Source organism: Primulina eburnea, chromosome 16, assembly GCF_022965805.1.
Source record: "Primulina eburnea isolate SZY01 chromosome 16, ASM2296580v1, whole genome shotgun sequence".
Lineage (NCBI taxonomy): Eukaryota > Viridiplantae > Streptophyta > Magnoliopsida > Lamiales > Gesneriaceae > Primulina > Primulina eburnea.
The window spans coordinates 13,284,513-13,299,550 of NC_133116.1; the positions used below are offsets into that span (position 1 = coordinate 13,284,513).

General features: G+C 34.0%; 2 protein-coding genes across 4 annotated transcripts; one reads left to right on the plus strand and one right to left on the minus strand.

Moving 5' to 3' along the window:
- The first annotated feature begins 6,935 nt into the window (after nt 1-6,935).
- LOC140817253 (uncharacterized) lies at nt 6,936-9,934 on the plus strand. Of its 3 annotated transcripts, XM_073176893.1 has the most exons (6): nt 6,936-7,100; nt 7,586-8,201; nt 8,305-8,622; nt 8,735-8,998; nt 9,029-9,591; nt 9,682-9,934. In XM_073176893.1, exons 1-6 carry the CDS (start codon nt 6,987-6,989, stop codon nt 9,733-9,735), a joined length of 1,929 nt encoding a protein of 642 aa, XP_073032994.1. In that variant the 5' UTR covers nt 6,936-6,986; the 3' UTR covers nt 9,736-9,934. The 3 variants fall into 3 exon arrangements, with proteins under 3 accessions (XP_073032994.1, XP_073032992.1, XP_073032993.1); XM_073176891.1 differs by having other exon boundaries at nt 8,735-9,591; nt 9,682-9,933; XM_073176892.1 differs by having other exon boundaries at nt 8,744-9,591; nt 9,682-9,933.
- Nucleotides 9,935-11,046: 1,112 nt separating this feature from the next.
- Nucleotides 11,047-14,168, minus strand: LOC140817307 (protein VASCULATURE COMPLEXITY AND CONNECTIVITY-like). The gene is made up of 3 exons (XM_073176948.1): nt 13,784-14,168; nt 11,953-12,155; nt 11,047-11,546 (listed from the first exon to the last, which is right to left on the minus strand). The coding sequence occupies exons 1-3, from the start codon at nt 13,877-13,879 to the stop codon at nt 11,204-11,206; spliced, it is 642 nt and encodes a 213-aa protein (XP_073033049.1). The 5' UTR covers nt 13,880-14,168; the 3' UTR covers nt 11,047-11,203.
- Between the last annotated feature and the right edge of the window lie 870 nt (nt 14,169-15,038).

Consider the following 15,038-nt stretch of genomic DNA (forward strand, 5'->3'; position numbering starts at 1 on the left):
TTTTAATAACTTCACACTTGAGTAAATATGTTAGAAACACAACAACAAGTTTTCTTAACATCAAAATCAAGATTGCGAACATGAAGTACCCACAATCTCCCCTTTTTTGATGATCACAAAACTTGGATAAACAAACGATTCAACTAACATAATTTTCCCCCTTTTTGTGTGAATCAAAAAGTCACGTTTTCAAAAATTTTTAAACAAAATTTTCTTTCCCTCAATATTTAAAAATAATTCCTCTATTAAAATTATAATGAGTTTTCCCCCTATATTTTTGAAATTTTGAAAATTATAAAAGAAGAGGGATAACGAACCAATTTTCTTCATGGCTCATTTTCTGTTGCAGCACATATGCTCTGCCTTCAACGAATAAACTGTATTTTCTCGAGCATAAATATACTGCAAATTTTATACCTCTGTAAATCTCTACGAGTCTAATTTACAACGCAAAAAGCGGTGTGTCATTTGGACACTCGAGCAAGGAGATATGTCAATTTTCCCACGGTTGCTACAAGCTGCACGAAAATACAGTTTTGCATATATATATGTTTAAAAAATCTGAAATTTTCGAATCTTAAACATCAAAATCAGTTTCAATGCTCTTTAAAGAACATCCCGCTATGATACCAATTGATAGAATCGATTAGGTGGGTAATCGTTGTGCTACAATAGTTCGGATCTTGAAATATTGAATACCGATTAATTAAATCGAGTTTGGTGTTCAAACCAAGCGGAAGATACTCGAAATGATCCTTCGTAGAAACCGTTTAAATATTTTGTAAAGTATTTAAAATATATGTAAGTTGAATGAGTAGAAATAGTTTTGGTTGAAGCATTTTATCAAACACTTGGTATCCAATATTTTTGTATTTGAAAAACACATAAAATGCTTCAACAATGCATCTTTAAATCTATGAAAATGATAAGTAAATGCAATAAACAAATAGACACGAATTTGTTTATGGATGTTCGGAGACTTCAAATGCTCCTACGTAACCATTTCTTCCCCTTTGGAAGGATATTCACTAGAAGACTTTGATTTATACAAACACTTGTACAAACCCACTCAGCTAGAACTTATCCACTGCCTAAACTGAACTCCTAGTACTCAAGATTATAGGCAGCACCTCACAATCAGCATATTGTTTAATGTCTCATATGCAAAAACTAAACAAGTTTATTGTCTTTGTGCAAGAATCACTCAACTAATATTTGAAGTTCAACTCTCTTGTATATGTTTGAGTGATTGTGTGTGAGGAATTTATCATTTACATCGTACATCTCAAGTATCCTCACCAAGGGCTCGTGCTCTCAACTAGCTGATTTCTTCACGCTAACTGCCCATACTTTGAATCCAGTTCAAAATCTCTTGTTTGATCTTCAAGATGTTGTATTTATAGGCTCCATTAATGTTATATACGTTAGATAAAAGAATATGACTGTTTGGAAAATTTTTGTACTGTTTCTGCAATTGCAACGGTCAAATTCGCTTGCTGGACATTTTCCCAACTGGTCAACTCTGATCAACTCAACTAGTCGTTCAGTTCAACTGGACAGCAGCTGGTTCAGTTAAGTTAAGTTCAGTTCAGCTGGTCAGTAGCTGGTTGAGTTCAGCTGGTCAACAGCTGGTTCAGTTAAGTTCAGTTCAGCTGGTCAGCAGCTGGTTCAGTTCAGTTCAATTTCAGCTGGTGTGCTGAAATCAGCCTAGCTGATTTCAGTTTGTGCAAAACCAGTAGCTTCATCGTCATTTATCAGCATCTTAAAATTCGATTCAGACTTTTACATCTCAAGTTGATTTGTATATCATCGTCTTATCTTTCCAACTCATACTGAATCGCTTCTTCCCATAAACGAGCTGAGAGATATGACAAAAATACCGCAAATGCTCATACCCAATTGATTGTTGTTTTTGTGCAATCACTTCGTTAATTCAGTGATCCATTAGACCTTGATAACATCCGCATTTGCCCAATTGATGTGAAATACGACATGTTTCAAATTTAGTTTTCTGATCAGTCCAATTGGCAGATTGTCAATTGAATCATCCAGTTGAGAGATATCATCAAAATGCCAAAGCTTGCCAGAAATTAAGTTTGTACAGAATTCAATTTCAGCTTGCTTCTTGTTTTAATAACTTCACACTTGAGTAAATATGTAAGAAACACAACAACAAGTTTTGTTAACGTCAAAATCAAGATTGCGAACATGAAATGTTCCAACAATCTCCTTTTTTCTGATGATCACAAAACTTGGATAAACAAACGATTCAACTAACATAATTCTCCCCCTTTTGTGTGAATCAAAAAGTCATGTTTTCAAAACATTTTAAACAAAATTTTCTCCCCCTCAATATTTTAAAAAAATTCCTCTATTAAAATTATAATGAGTTCTCCCCATATATTTTTGAAATTTTGAAAATTATAAAAGAATAGGGATAACTACCCAATTTTCTTCATGGCTCATTTTCTGCTACAGCACATATGCTCTGCCTTCAACGAATAAACTGTATTTTCTCGTGCATAACTAGGCTATAAATTTTATACCGCTGTAAATCTCTACAAGTCTAGTTTGCAATGCAAAAAGCGGTTTGTCATTTGGATACTCGAGCAAGGAGATATGTCAATTTTCCCACGGTTGCTACAAGCTGCACGAAAAATCAGTTTTGTATATATATGTTTACAAAATCTGTAATTTTCGAATTTTAAACATCAAAATCAGTTTCAATGCTCTTTCAAGAACATTCCGCTCTAATACCAATTGATAGAATCAAATAAGTGGGTAATCGTTGAGCTACAATAGCTCGGTTCTTGAAATATTGAACACCGATGAATTAAATCGAGTTTGGAGTTCAAACCAAGCGGAAGACACTCGAAATAATCCTTCGTAGAAACCGTTTAAATATTTTGCAAAGCATTTAAAATATATACAATTTGAATGAGTAGAAATATTTTTGGTTGGAGCATTTTATCAAACACTTGGTATCCAATATTTTTGTATTTGAGAACACATAAAATGCTTCAACAATACATCTTTAAAACTATGAAAATGATAAGTAAATGCAATAAACAAATAGACACGAATTTGTTTATGGATGTTCGGAGACTTCAAATGCTCCTACGTCATCCCTTCTTCCCCTTGGGAAGGATATTCACTAGAAGACTTTGATTTATACAAACACTTGTACAAATCCTCTCAACTAGGACTTACCCACTGCCTAAACTGAACTCTTAGCACTCAAGATTGTAAGAAGCACATCATAATCAGTATATTGTTTAATGTCTCATATGCAAAAACTACATACACAAGTTTATTGTCTTTGCGCAAGACTCACTCAACTAATATTTGAAGTTTAACTCTCTTGTATATGCGTGAATGATTGTGTGTGAGGAATTTATCATTTTCATTGTACATATCAAGTATCTTCACACAGGGGCTCGTGCTCTCAACTAGCTGATTTCTTCATGCTAACTGCTCATGCTTTGAATCTACTTCAAAAACTCTTGTTTGATCTTCAAGATGTTGTATTTATAGGCTCCAACAATGATATATACGTTAGATAGAAGAATATGAAAGTGTCTATACTGTTTCTGTAATTGCAACGGTCAAATTCGCCTTGCTGGACATTTTCCCAACTGGTCAACTCTGATCAACTCAACTGGTCGTTCAGTTCAACTGGTCAGCAGCTGGTACAGTTCAGTTCAGTTGGTGAACTGCTGGTTCAGTTCAGTTCAGTTCAATTCAGCTGGTCAGCAGCTGGTTCAGTTCAGTTCAGTTTAGTTTCAGCTGATGTGCTGAAATCAATCTAGCTGAATTCAGTTTGTGTTGAACCGGTAGCTTCATCGTCATTTATCAGCATCTTAACATTTGATTCAAACTTTGACTTTTGTAGATTATTTGTAGATCATCGTCTTATCTTTCCAACAAATACTGAATCGCTTCATTCCAATAACCGAGCTGAGTGATATGACGAACATACCGCAACTGCTCATATCCAACTGATTGTTGTTTTCGTGCAATCAGTTTGGTAATTCAGCGATCGGTTAGACCTTAATAATATCCGAATTTTCCCAACTGATGTGAAATACGACTTGTTCCAAATTGAGGTTTCCGATCAACCCAGTTGACGGATTGTCATTTGAATTATCCATTTTAGAGATATCATCAAAATACCGACGCTTGCCAGAAATTCAATTTATACATAATTCAGTTTCATCTTGCTTCTTGTTTTAATAACTTCACACTTAGTAAATATATTAGAAACAAAACAACAAGTTTTGTTAACATCAAAATCAAAATTATGAACATGAAATGTTCCAACAAAACTAGTATTTTCTATGATAATACATTGTAATGACAAATTGATTATTGGAAAGACTACATAATGGCAAGTCACGACACTCTTGTCGTAGACATAATGCCATAAACCAGTTGATCTCTAATAAAATAATCTTAGTCGACTATGTGAAATGAAAAAATAACTTGACGGACTCATTGACAAATGTTTGGGTAGAGATTAATATATTGCACATCAAGAGGAATGAGACTAAAAATCTACAACCAAAACGAGCATGGCGGTAACTCAACCTGGTTGTTTGGAGATCTCAAGATCTTGGTATAATGTGACAACTAAGTGATGAAAGTTGTTGCAAAAGCACTTGAAAGGAACTTTACAACAAATTTTTATTTTCATTGCTAGGATGAAAACATGTTGTCTACCACTTGTATGGAGGCTAAGTTTAAAGTTTTAATGATTCTTATTTTAGAAAAAGTAGAGTATGGTAGGATACTCGTTACAAGGGATCACCTAGCATAAAAAATAATAATTTTTCATTGATAACTCAAATAAGAGATCCGTCTCACAAATTCGACCCGTGATACCGTCTCACACAAGTTTTGTCTAAAAGTTTTAGCGCATTTACATATCGGAAAACAAGACTCGAATTGGAATAAAAAGAGAGAAAAAATAAAATATTTGTCAAATCATATTTGTATGTGAGATGCATACAATTGTATAAACTCGAAATAATAAAATTTAAGGTTAATTATATCAGTGAAGTATTTACAAACAAATGAAGTGAGATGAAATATAATAGTAATATAAATATTTTTGGATAAGATCGTTACTAGCAGTATACCGAATAATGATAAGAATCCAATATCTTTAACAATTAAAAATCAAAATAATATCAATATATTGATTTTGATATTCTATTACTAGAGACGAGAAAAGAAATAAAATATTCGGAATTAGAATTTTTTTAAAATTCTAATTTAGAATTTTGGATTTGAAACAATCAAAAAAGTAAAATTTATTTTTTTTTTTTCTTATTTCAGCTAATTTTTTTGTATAAAATTTTGTGAACAAAAAATTTTTCCAAAAAAATGGAAGCATCCCCTTCACTACTACTAACCCAATAAAAAAAAAAGTTCTGCTGCTATCTTTTTCCGTATATTTGTTGGAAATACTATTTTGAAATTTAGCAACGTTTTAAACATATACACTGCATATAAAATTTTATTTACGCACTCACCATTTTTAAAAAAGAAAAAAAAACACTGGTAAAAATAATTTGGTAGATTTTATTTTACAATAATGATATAGTGAGTATTCGAATTTATTTGACAAGATATTTTGAGTGATTTCAAAAATTAAATTCCTTAATAATTACAATAAAAGGTAAAACAATATAAAGAAATTTCAGTGAATAATCTTAGTCGTCAAACTTCTTTTTGGAAAAAAAAACACTTAATATATTCAAATACACTAGGTTAGGTTTCTTGATTTGAAATAATTGGAAATAACATATAAATAAAGATGAAATAAAAGTTAAGTTTGTTCAAGGATTCAACGAGTAATATTTTAAAAAATTTATTAGTTTTTTTTCCATCTTCGTTCGTAGATAATTTAAATAATTCTTTTTTTCCAACAAAATCATTATTATATATGATATTTGAACCAAGTTAAAAACTTGTGTGAGACGGTCTCACGGATCGAATTTTATGAGACGATTCTCTATTTGGGTCATCCATGAAAAAGTATTACTTTTTATGCTAAAAGTATTAATTTTTATTGTGAATATGTGAAGGGTTGACCATCTCACAGATTAAGATCCGTGAGACGATCTCACATAAGACCCACTCTTGAATCAAACTATTAAAAATATAAGCAAATAACTCATCCATTTACTTTGGCATGTCTTAGTTGTGAAATACACCAATAAACTGAAATCTAACTTTTCTAAACGAGAGGTTGCAAGTCCTGATTTAGCCGTCCGATTTTAGATGCGATTTAAGAGGAATTTGACTTAGTAGAATAAAAGAACAAGTAAAACAAATTCTTCAAATTAACATTTTAAAATTTATGAATCCGATATAAAAATTACAGATATAAGAGAATTTCGATCATTTTTTTATTGTTTACAACAAAACTATAGATCAAATCTTAAATTCACATCTTACTTATTTAGACAACAATAATATAAAGTAGAGTGAATTTCAAATAACGTCATTATTATCTGAACTTGAAATCTATAAAATTAACATGAAAAACCCATATAAAAATGTAGTATGTTGATTTGAAGTTTATGTTCTTACTTATTTAAACAACAAAAATATATTTGAATACATTTGAAATCCATCGATTCAAATGCAACCAAACCTAATTTATTTCAATTGCGGAAATGTAAAATTTAACTAGAACGAAGAACTAGACAAATTTATTTTGAAATAGAATCCGGTTAATATTTTTTAGATTGAATTAGATCAAGAACCAAGTTGCAATATGATCCGGCCCGTTAAATACCAATTAATCCATAATTTAGAAAAGGAAAATATTCAAATTTGAAATCTGAGCTCCAACGGTAATATTTTCTAGGGTCTTCCCAGCGCAGGCTATATATATACGATATACTTCATTCTCGCCGCTCATCAGAGAAGCCAGCTCAAAATTCACCCTGTCAATTTTCAGAATCTGCGAGAAAGCAATGGAATTTCAGAGTCTTACGAGGAGGGAGCTGCAATCTCTGTGCAAGAGGAATAGCATTCCAGCTAACATGACCAATATTGCTATGGCTGACGCTCTCAAATCTCTTGAGTTTGTAAGTTTTGTTTTGTTTTTTTGTTTTGGTCTGTAACTGCTTAAATTATCCTCCAGATGCACTTAGATTTTGTCTTTTGATCTGGTCTTTTCTGTATGTTGTGATGTAAGATCGAAGATTTCATCTGTGTTCGTTGGTTATTCTCATGTAATTATTAGTAATTGTTGTTGAAATAAGATAAAAAATCATTGCGGTTGGGCATCTGACTGTTCTAGGGAGAATATGAAAGGTCACGATTAAGAACCTGTTGATGTTTGGAAGTTCTGAACTCCTTAAAATTATAGTGAATTTTAATTTGATTGCGGAATTAGCTCGGATTTAACATATCAACGAATAAATGTATGTGTGTTAAAGAGTTGAGAGAGCCGATCTTTGTCGATCATTGTGTGGTTCCCTGTAACTTGTCATTGTCGATCCAGTTTCTTTCCTCTGTATTCTTGTATTAAATCCATTTTCTGAAAATATCCATTTACATTTTGTTGAAGGTTGAAGGGATTGAGGAGATCTCACAACCCAAGGAATCCGAATCAGCACAATCATCAATTGAATCCCCTGCAAAATTAGAGGTGACATCTCCATATGTTCCTCCAACTGGTGGTAGGACTACACGCCGGAGAACTATTGCAAAAGAAGAGCCCCAAACTTTGCAACCAATGACTAGGACACGGGGCACAGCTAGAAAAACCCAGGCCAAAAACAAGGAGGAATCAAGAGCTGATGCAACCGAAACTCCAACAGTGGTGGCCCAACCTTCGAGAAGGAGGGTTCCAGTTGCCTCAGCTTGTAGGAAAATGGAGTCCCAGTTTAAGGAATGCGCAGAAGAGGACGAAAAAAAGGGTGTTCCGTTGACTCCCGTAGCATTGGAAGTTACTGGTCGGAGAAGGGGATTGAAGAAGGAGAGTGAGGTTAGGAGAGTTTATAGCACTCGTCGATCAGCAAGGTTGGCAGAGAAGAATGTGGAGATATCGAGTGAGGTGAAGAATGAAAAGCCTGAGATTTTGAGGAGTGATTTGTTTATGAAAGAAGAAGGTGAAGGTTATAATATGGAGATGAACGTGAAAGAGGTCTCAGATGGTGTGCATGAAGTATCAGAAATTACTGGTATTTTTTTTTTCCTGGTTTTTCATGTTTTCCTTTTTTGAAGTATTGAATGAGTTCCTCAGTTTAGTGACAACTGACAATTCTGTAATGTTTAATCTTGCAGGAATCGAAGTAGAAACATCCTCGGAGAAGAATTTTAGGAGAATGGATGTTACAGAAGTTTCTTCAGGTCAAAAACAAGATATATCAGATGAGAATGATGAAAGCCATGTGGAAGATAAACTGAGCCAGAACTCTGAAACTGACTATCATAACCTGGAGATGGATCAGTGTATTGATGCAGGAGATGAACAACTAAACGTCAATTGTGAGACAGGTTCAGAGCTGGATGGGGAGATAGCCGATGAAACAGAACCTTCTAATGGTGGAAATGTCGAAATGACACCGAATGAGAGCAATGACTATGTTGAAGATGGCCATGGTATGCCAATTCCTAGTATATTACTAGCTAAAAATATATGTTTATAATTTTGCAATTGATTAGTTCAACTTGATTATATGGTCATACAAGCTATTTCATTTCATGTCTGAAGAATTTGCAGATGATGTGAAGCGAGATGAGGTAGGAAAAAAAAATGAAATGAACCCGACTAATGAAGTGGGTAATGGAGTGAAACAAGCCAGTGAAGAAGAGCCGGTGGGAAACATAATAGCTGCTGAGGAGGAGGTATCGGAGAGTGTGCTTGCCAACATAAGCTGGCAGCTTAATTGCTCAGAGAGAGGAACGGTTGATTCTACTCTTCATCTGAATGCTGAATTTCTTGAAAAGGAGTCGAACCCAATTGAAGGCACAGAATGTGGAGTTCAAAAATCATCCAGTAGAGAAGCACAGCCACTTGGAAAAGTTTTATGTGATGAAGTTGAAAATGTACAAACTGAAGCAAGTGAAAAAGCTGTAGATGACGCACCTTCTTCAGATGCAGTTGAAAATGTACCTGCCAGCATAAAGAATTCCCCAATCAAAGACTTTTGTGGTTCAGAGAGTGCTGCAACAGTTCATTCTCCTATTCTTCAGAATGCTGATTTCCTTCAAGAAATCAAGACCTCTGGCATAAAAGTTGAATCAGGCAGTTCCATTCCACCAAGATTTACAGAAATTGATTCAAGTTTTACCATTCAACTAAACTCTTTGACACCAACCAAGAAATCTGCAAGCAAGGCATCTGCTACAGTGAAAAATATTGCTGATGTTTCGGATAACAAAGAGAACATTGGGAGTTGCGGTAGTAAGGTTCTTACAAAAGAGAGCGTAAAAATAGCCAAAGACATTGCTGAGAATGTAGACAAAAACATGGATTTGAGTGATCTGAGTATGAGAAAGCTGACCAAGATGTTGAAAGAGAAACTACAGATCACAAATAAATCGAGCAAAGATGACAATGGCAATAAGGTGTGATCTCAACCCCCTTGTGTCATCATCCATTATTTTTTATTGTTATGTAGATTTTTCCTTGACTTTGTTTTTCGTCGGATGATACAGGCGATAACGAGGCCAGCTCTGCAAACGCTTCCAGAGAACAGAATGGGGAACTAAACCGAAAGGGATTTGCTTCTGCGTTGTTTTGATTTTGCGGTTTCTCTTGGACCTTTTTTTGGTTATTGCATAGGAGTTTTTTAAACCTTCTTGGTTTGCGCTCCTCTTTGAATTCAAGCTCCTATGATCATTAGTTTGTGGATTATGGCAATGTCATCTTTACCTATTTGGTAATCAAATAATGGAGTTTTGTTCTCGTATCAAAAATAGATGGGATATTAAAATCAATTCAATTCGAGTCCATTTCAAGTAAAAAAATAGATTGAATTTGAATAAGGCTCAAAGCTTGAATTATATTGATGCAACAAGTACCACCAACCTAATGTTTAGCAAAACACGGATATTGATATCTTAATGGAATTAGTGAAAATACCAATGTATGCTAATAACAACAATTGTTATTTTTGAATGTTACAAAGTTAGTTCCGTAAAGAAATCAAGACCTCTGGAATAATAGCTGAACCAGGTAGTTTCCATTCCACCAAAATTTACAGCAATTGATTCAAGTTTTACCGTTCAACTAAACTCTTTGACACCAACCAAGAAATCTGCGAGCAAGGCATCCGCTAGAGTGAAAAAGATTGCTGAAGTTTAGGATAACAAAGAGAACACAAGAAGTTGCGGTAGTAAACTGGTTCTTACAAAAGAGAGTAAAACATTGCTGAGAATATCGACAAAACCACGGTCTTGAGTCATCTGACTCTTATTATGATGTAGATTTCGAAATCCAGACTTGGTTTGAATTGGTTGAGTCGCACAGGCGATAATGAGATCAGCTCAGCAAGCGCTTCCACAGAACAAACAGACTGGGGAATGAAAGCAAAAGCTGAATTGGATTGCTTTGCATTTTGATTTCTCAAGGTCTACGATCTTTGGTTTGCGGTTTATGGCAATGTCACCATTGCCTGTTAGGTGATTCAAATAATGGAGAACTTGCTAAAATGACAAACTTATATGTTCGATAAACCAAAGATCCAAGTCACAGAGACAATTTAACGAGTTTAAAAACACCTTGTCTGAAAATAATAAATTATTTTCTTCTCATGCATAGTTGACTCTCATTAAATTCTTTCTTTCAATAGACATGTTCTATATGAAAAATAGTCGGGTGATAAATTGGAGCAGGTATGGCAAAACATGTGTTTAACAACATAGGATAAATTAATTAATTTGAATTTCCAAACGTAATATTTCAACTTTTATCATGTTTGGACTCTTAAAATTTGGAATCGCTTGATCTTCGATTACTTTTATCCCCTCAAATTTAAGAGTGTTGAAAACAATCTCCATCGCCTATCTGACAAGTTCATGTAATAAAACAATCTCAATCGCATATCTTACAAGTTCATATAATAAACATTGGTTTTAAAGAACATGGATTATGACGATGTTCAGACAGCAATATACGTGCTTCATTCAGTCAAATCGACAAAGCCTTCTACCTAAACTCCTATTAACAAGAGAGTCTTCAAGCAAACTGACGCCTTGTGTAAGTATCTTCATGCACGAAAACAGGACCTTGAGCATTATGTTGGGGCGGAGGAAACTGTGGTTGTCCCATGGCAATGCCACCTTGACTAGGCGGAGCAGACACACCCCATGGACCAGTTCTGTTTTTTCCGGAAGTTAAGGTAATGTAATAGACGATCCCAAGAAAGATGCTGGCAAGGGATAAGACGGCAGCTCCAGCAAAAACACCTGGTTTGACAACATAACAGTAGTAGTTGCCAAAGTACAAGTTCTCTTCACTGTGTTGCTCATTGAGTGCTGCGCCCGTTAGCAACAGAAGGAATGCTATTACAAACGTAAACCTGCATAACATCACGTCAGAAACAAGCTGCACTAAACAACAATTGAGTATTTTATGAGATGAGTCTCAAGGGGAAGCGAGTAGCAATTTAGGGAGGGAGGTCGGAGGCTTATAAACTTTTTTCCTATTTAACTTACATACTTTTTCTATGTAACAAATATGCAAACTATAATCCCAAAAAGTATTTTGAGTTCAGGTTTCACACAGCTAGCCTAGAAAACTAGAATTAAGCATGAAAAATATTATCTGCTGATATATGGTGATAAGCCGTGGAAGTCCATCGAACAGAAATATAGTTTGGCAACATATAGGTCATCTAAACTACTCTGTAAAAGTTTCGAGAGTTTGCACTTGACAGCAAGTCATTTCACGTGCATAGAATTAGAGGAAAAAATTCTGATCATTACCAGGAGACAACAAAGCAAACAAGTGCTAAAGTCCAATTAGAGTTTGATTGATGTGGCCCTTTTCTACAACAAATGCATCCAGTAGCAACATTGATTATAATTTGCGCGATCATGAGAGAGACAGCTGCGGTTAATCCAAGACCAAGAGCAGGACTTCTTGGATAAATGCATTCAGTGGCAGAGGAAGAACTAACATCAGAACTCTGTATAATGAACAAGGAACCAAATGATTACTTGACTAAGACTAAGGGCACAAGACAGAGGTCAACACAAATACCTGCCTCGCAAGTAATAGAAAAATTCTTGTTACCCGTGTATTGTGTTCAGAGAATTATGTGATATATAGAAGGAAATCAAACATACCCTTTATATTTAAAATTCATTTAAACTGCATCATTCGACCAGAAACTAGTATAAAGGTTCATCTTGAATCTAGTGTTCAAATCTACTTTTTAGGCAGAGTCTAACCTTATAGCCTTTTATACAAAGTTCTCACTCAAGAACAAATTACAAATGAAAAGATACTGAAAATAAAAATAGTCAAAAGCATTAAAAATTTAAAAGCAACAACAGGGGAACTTCAATTATATTGGCTGAGCGTCACACAAATTTATTGTTACTCCAATTTGCTAAATTACACCAACTCCACTCTAGTTTTCAATTTTAATTATTTGAAACATGGACTAGTTAAAATCAATTATGAGTCTATGAACCATGCTGTCCATGCATTCTATAGACTCCAGAACAGTCAAAAATATCATAGTAAATCATTAAGGATTAAGAGAAATACATTTGTCCCATTGTGCAGGCTTCACAAACCAAAACTGCTCGCACAAAAGGTTGGCAAAACAACGTAATGTTCAACGTGGTCGTGGATATGTGCACTAAGAAAGACTAACAAAATATTTAAGTATCACGACGCTCTTTGAGCACATGAGCTTCAATAACATATTACTCCATGACCCACGTACGTAAAAAGCAATCACGGTACCCACCTAGTCTAGAGAGGTGCAACAATGGATACTCCTGGCCAGCACAATTATATAATGTGCAAGAATGCCAAAGGAACCACCATGTGAAGAATTACGAAAAAGATGTTGACAGATATTTGTATTAACACCCCAATCATTGCCCAATTCAACTTACTGCTAATATGGTCAAAAGGAATTTAGATAACAAAGAAGGGCTCAAACCATAAAGACACAATCCAATTCTGTAGGACGACTTTGGCCTGATTTGGTGTCACTTAATAGGAAGATATGGTATCACTGAATAAGAAGGATTGCGTTAAACTTGGTTTGTTAAGGGATCTGATATTCATAAAATAATAGTTCTTTTTTTTTTCCCAGGAAAGAAGGCAACATTAGAGCCTAACCAAACATAATTCACAAGTAGTTCACGCCCAACCTACAAAACTTCTACTAATTATAAGTCATCCAAAAAACATTCGCCAATTAATCTGCAAAAGAGATTTAAGAATAAAAAAAAACAAATTCAAATACTCCATAGCGAAATCATATTAAAATGCTAATACAATCTGCTCCCTCCAACAAAGCAAACAAAACCAAACACCATGACCCAACATTGAAAGCAGTCATTGCTTGAACAGATCTTTTGTAAGTACCCAAAATAAAGGGTTTTCCACTGTAACTGACAACTTCCAAATAATTAAAATAAATAAGATTAAAAAAAAATCAAGCGAGATGATTGAAAAAAGAAGCAAGCAAGCTACAAACAAAACCCAAAAAAAAAAAAACACAGAAGAATCCCATCAAAAAAACTACAAAAAACAAAATCTACAGCTATAGTCAGTAAACAAATTCACATTTACCTTAATCCTCTTGACCTCCGCAGCAAAGCCCGTAGCAGCACACAGCAATCCCAAAAGCCCTACAACACAGCATATTATCAAGACTTTCTTTTCCATTTTTTTCCCTCGAATCTCTGTCTAAAAACCCTTATATCTACTCTCTGTAAAGTCGGTGTTGGAAATACTGAAGCGACCCTTTATCTTCCCTAAGGAAATTCGTAGAACAAAGTAAAAACAAAAAACAAAGACGGTAAAAATGGTCTATTTGGGATTCTTAGTTCGATTGTATGGAAACAAGCTTAAAGATTAAGCAAATGCGAAACAAGGACGATTTGTGAAATCGACGGCGGGTGAGCTTCGAGAGAGAAAGAGAGGTGTTTCATGTGCAGGCTTTTAAAATATATATATAACTTTGAACACCCTTGAATTAATTCACGGGTGACCGCCTGACCGCCTCGTGTATATATATATATATATATAAATATATATATATATATCAAGCAGCATTGTTTATACAAAAAATCAAGTAGTTCTCATCCTCATCTCTTTTCTTTATTATATATATAAAATTTATGTCCGAAAGTTTTTAGGAACATTGCTTCTTCTTTTTTCTATCAAGCAGCATTGTTTTTTGGGTAATTTACGTGAACATGCATTTATTATTTTTTTATTTTATTGTAATAATTTTATTTTCTAATGTTATTTTATGACAATAATTTTTAATCTTTTTAGATTGTAATAGTTTTCGTTGATTTTATCATCAATTTCATACGAGCAGGTCTTAAAAATTAATTTTATTAATTATTTTATTATTTGTTGTTATAATATTTAAATTATTGTCTATGTTTAGTGTTGTTATTATTATGAGAACACCAAAATATGTTATCTATTCTATTTTATTAAAGTAGAGCACATTATAAAAACTGCCAAGAAAGACACCAGATTATTTATATCCTTTTTTTCCCCTCATTATACATGTAGAATCCAAATATGAGTCGGCACCTTTCCGCCCATATCCTCTAAACTGACTCACCTCAATTCTACAAAATTTCGCTCCAACTCCTTTAAAGAAAGAACATAAGGCACAATCGCACTCACTATCGACCGAATTTTTCTTCCTGAAGACCAACAATCTAAATAAGAATCGGCTATACATGTTTGATTTTGTTTGTGATGGCTTCTCTGTGCATACTTTGTGGTTTCTTGGTTGCCCTCGGAGCAATTATTCAAATTCACTGGTTGGTTTTCTCTATTTCAAGGGTTTTCTCTATTTCAA

Excerpts from the sequence above, each read along its gene's own strand:
- LOC140817307 (XM_073176948.1), bottom strand. The coding sequence starts at position 13,879 with ATGGAAAAGAAAGTCTTGATAATATGCTGTGTTGTAGGGCTTTTGGGA. Across the intron at positions 12,156-13,783 it reads CGGAGGTCAAGAGGATTAAG|AGTTCTGATGTTAGTTCTTC; the intron begins GTAAATGTGAAT and ends TTCATTATACAG. Across the intron at positions 11,547-11,952 it reads GTTTGCTTTGTTGTCTCCTG|GTTTACGTTTGTAATAGCAT; the intron begins GTAATGATCAGA and ends GATGTTATGCAG.
- LOC140817253 (XM_073176891.1), top strand. The coding sequence starts at position 6,987 with ATGGAATTTCAGAGTCTTACGAGGAGGGAGCTGCAATCTCTGTGCAAG. Across the intron at positions 7,101-7,585 it reads CTCTCAAATCTCTTGAGTTT|GTTGAAGGGATTGAGGAGAT; the intron begins GTAAGTTTTGTT and ends ATTTTGTTGAAG. Across the intron at positions 9,592-9,681 it reads AAGATGACAATGGCAATAAG|GCGATAACGAGGCCAGCTCT; the intron begins GTGTGATCTCAA and ends CGGATGATACAG.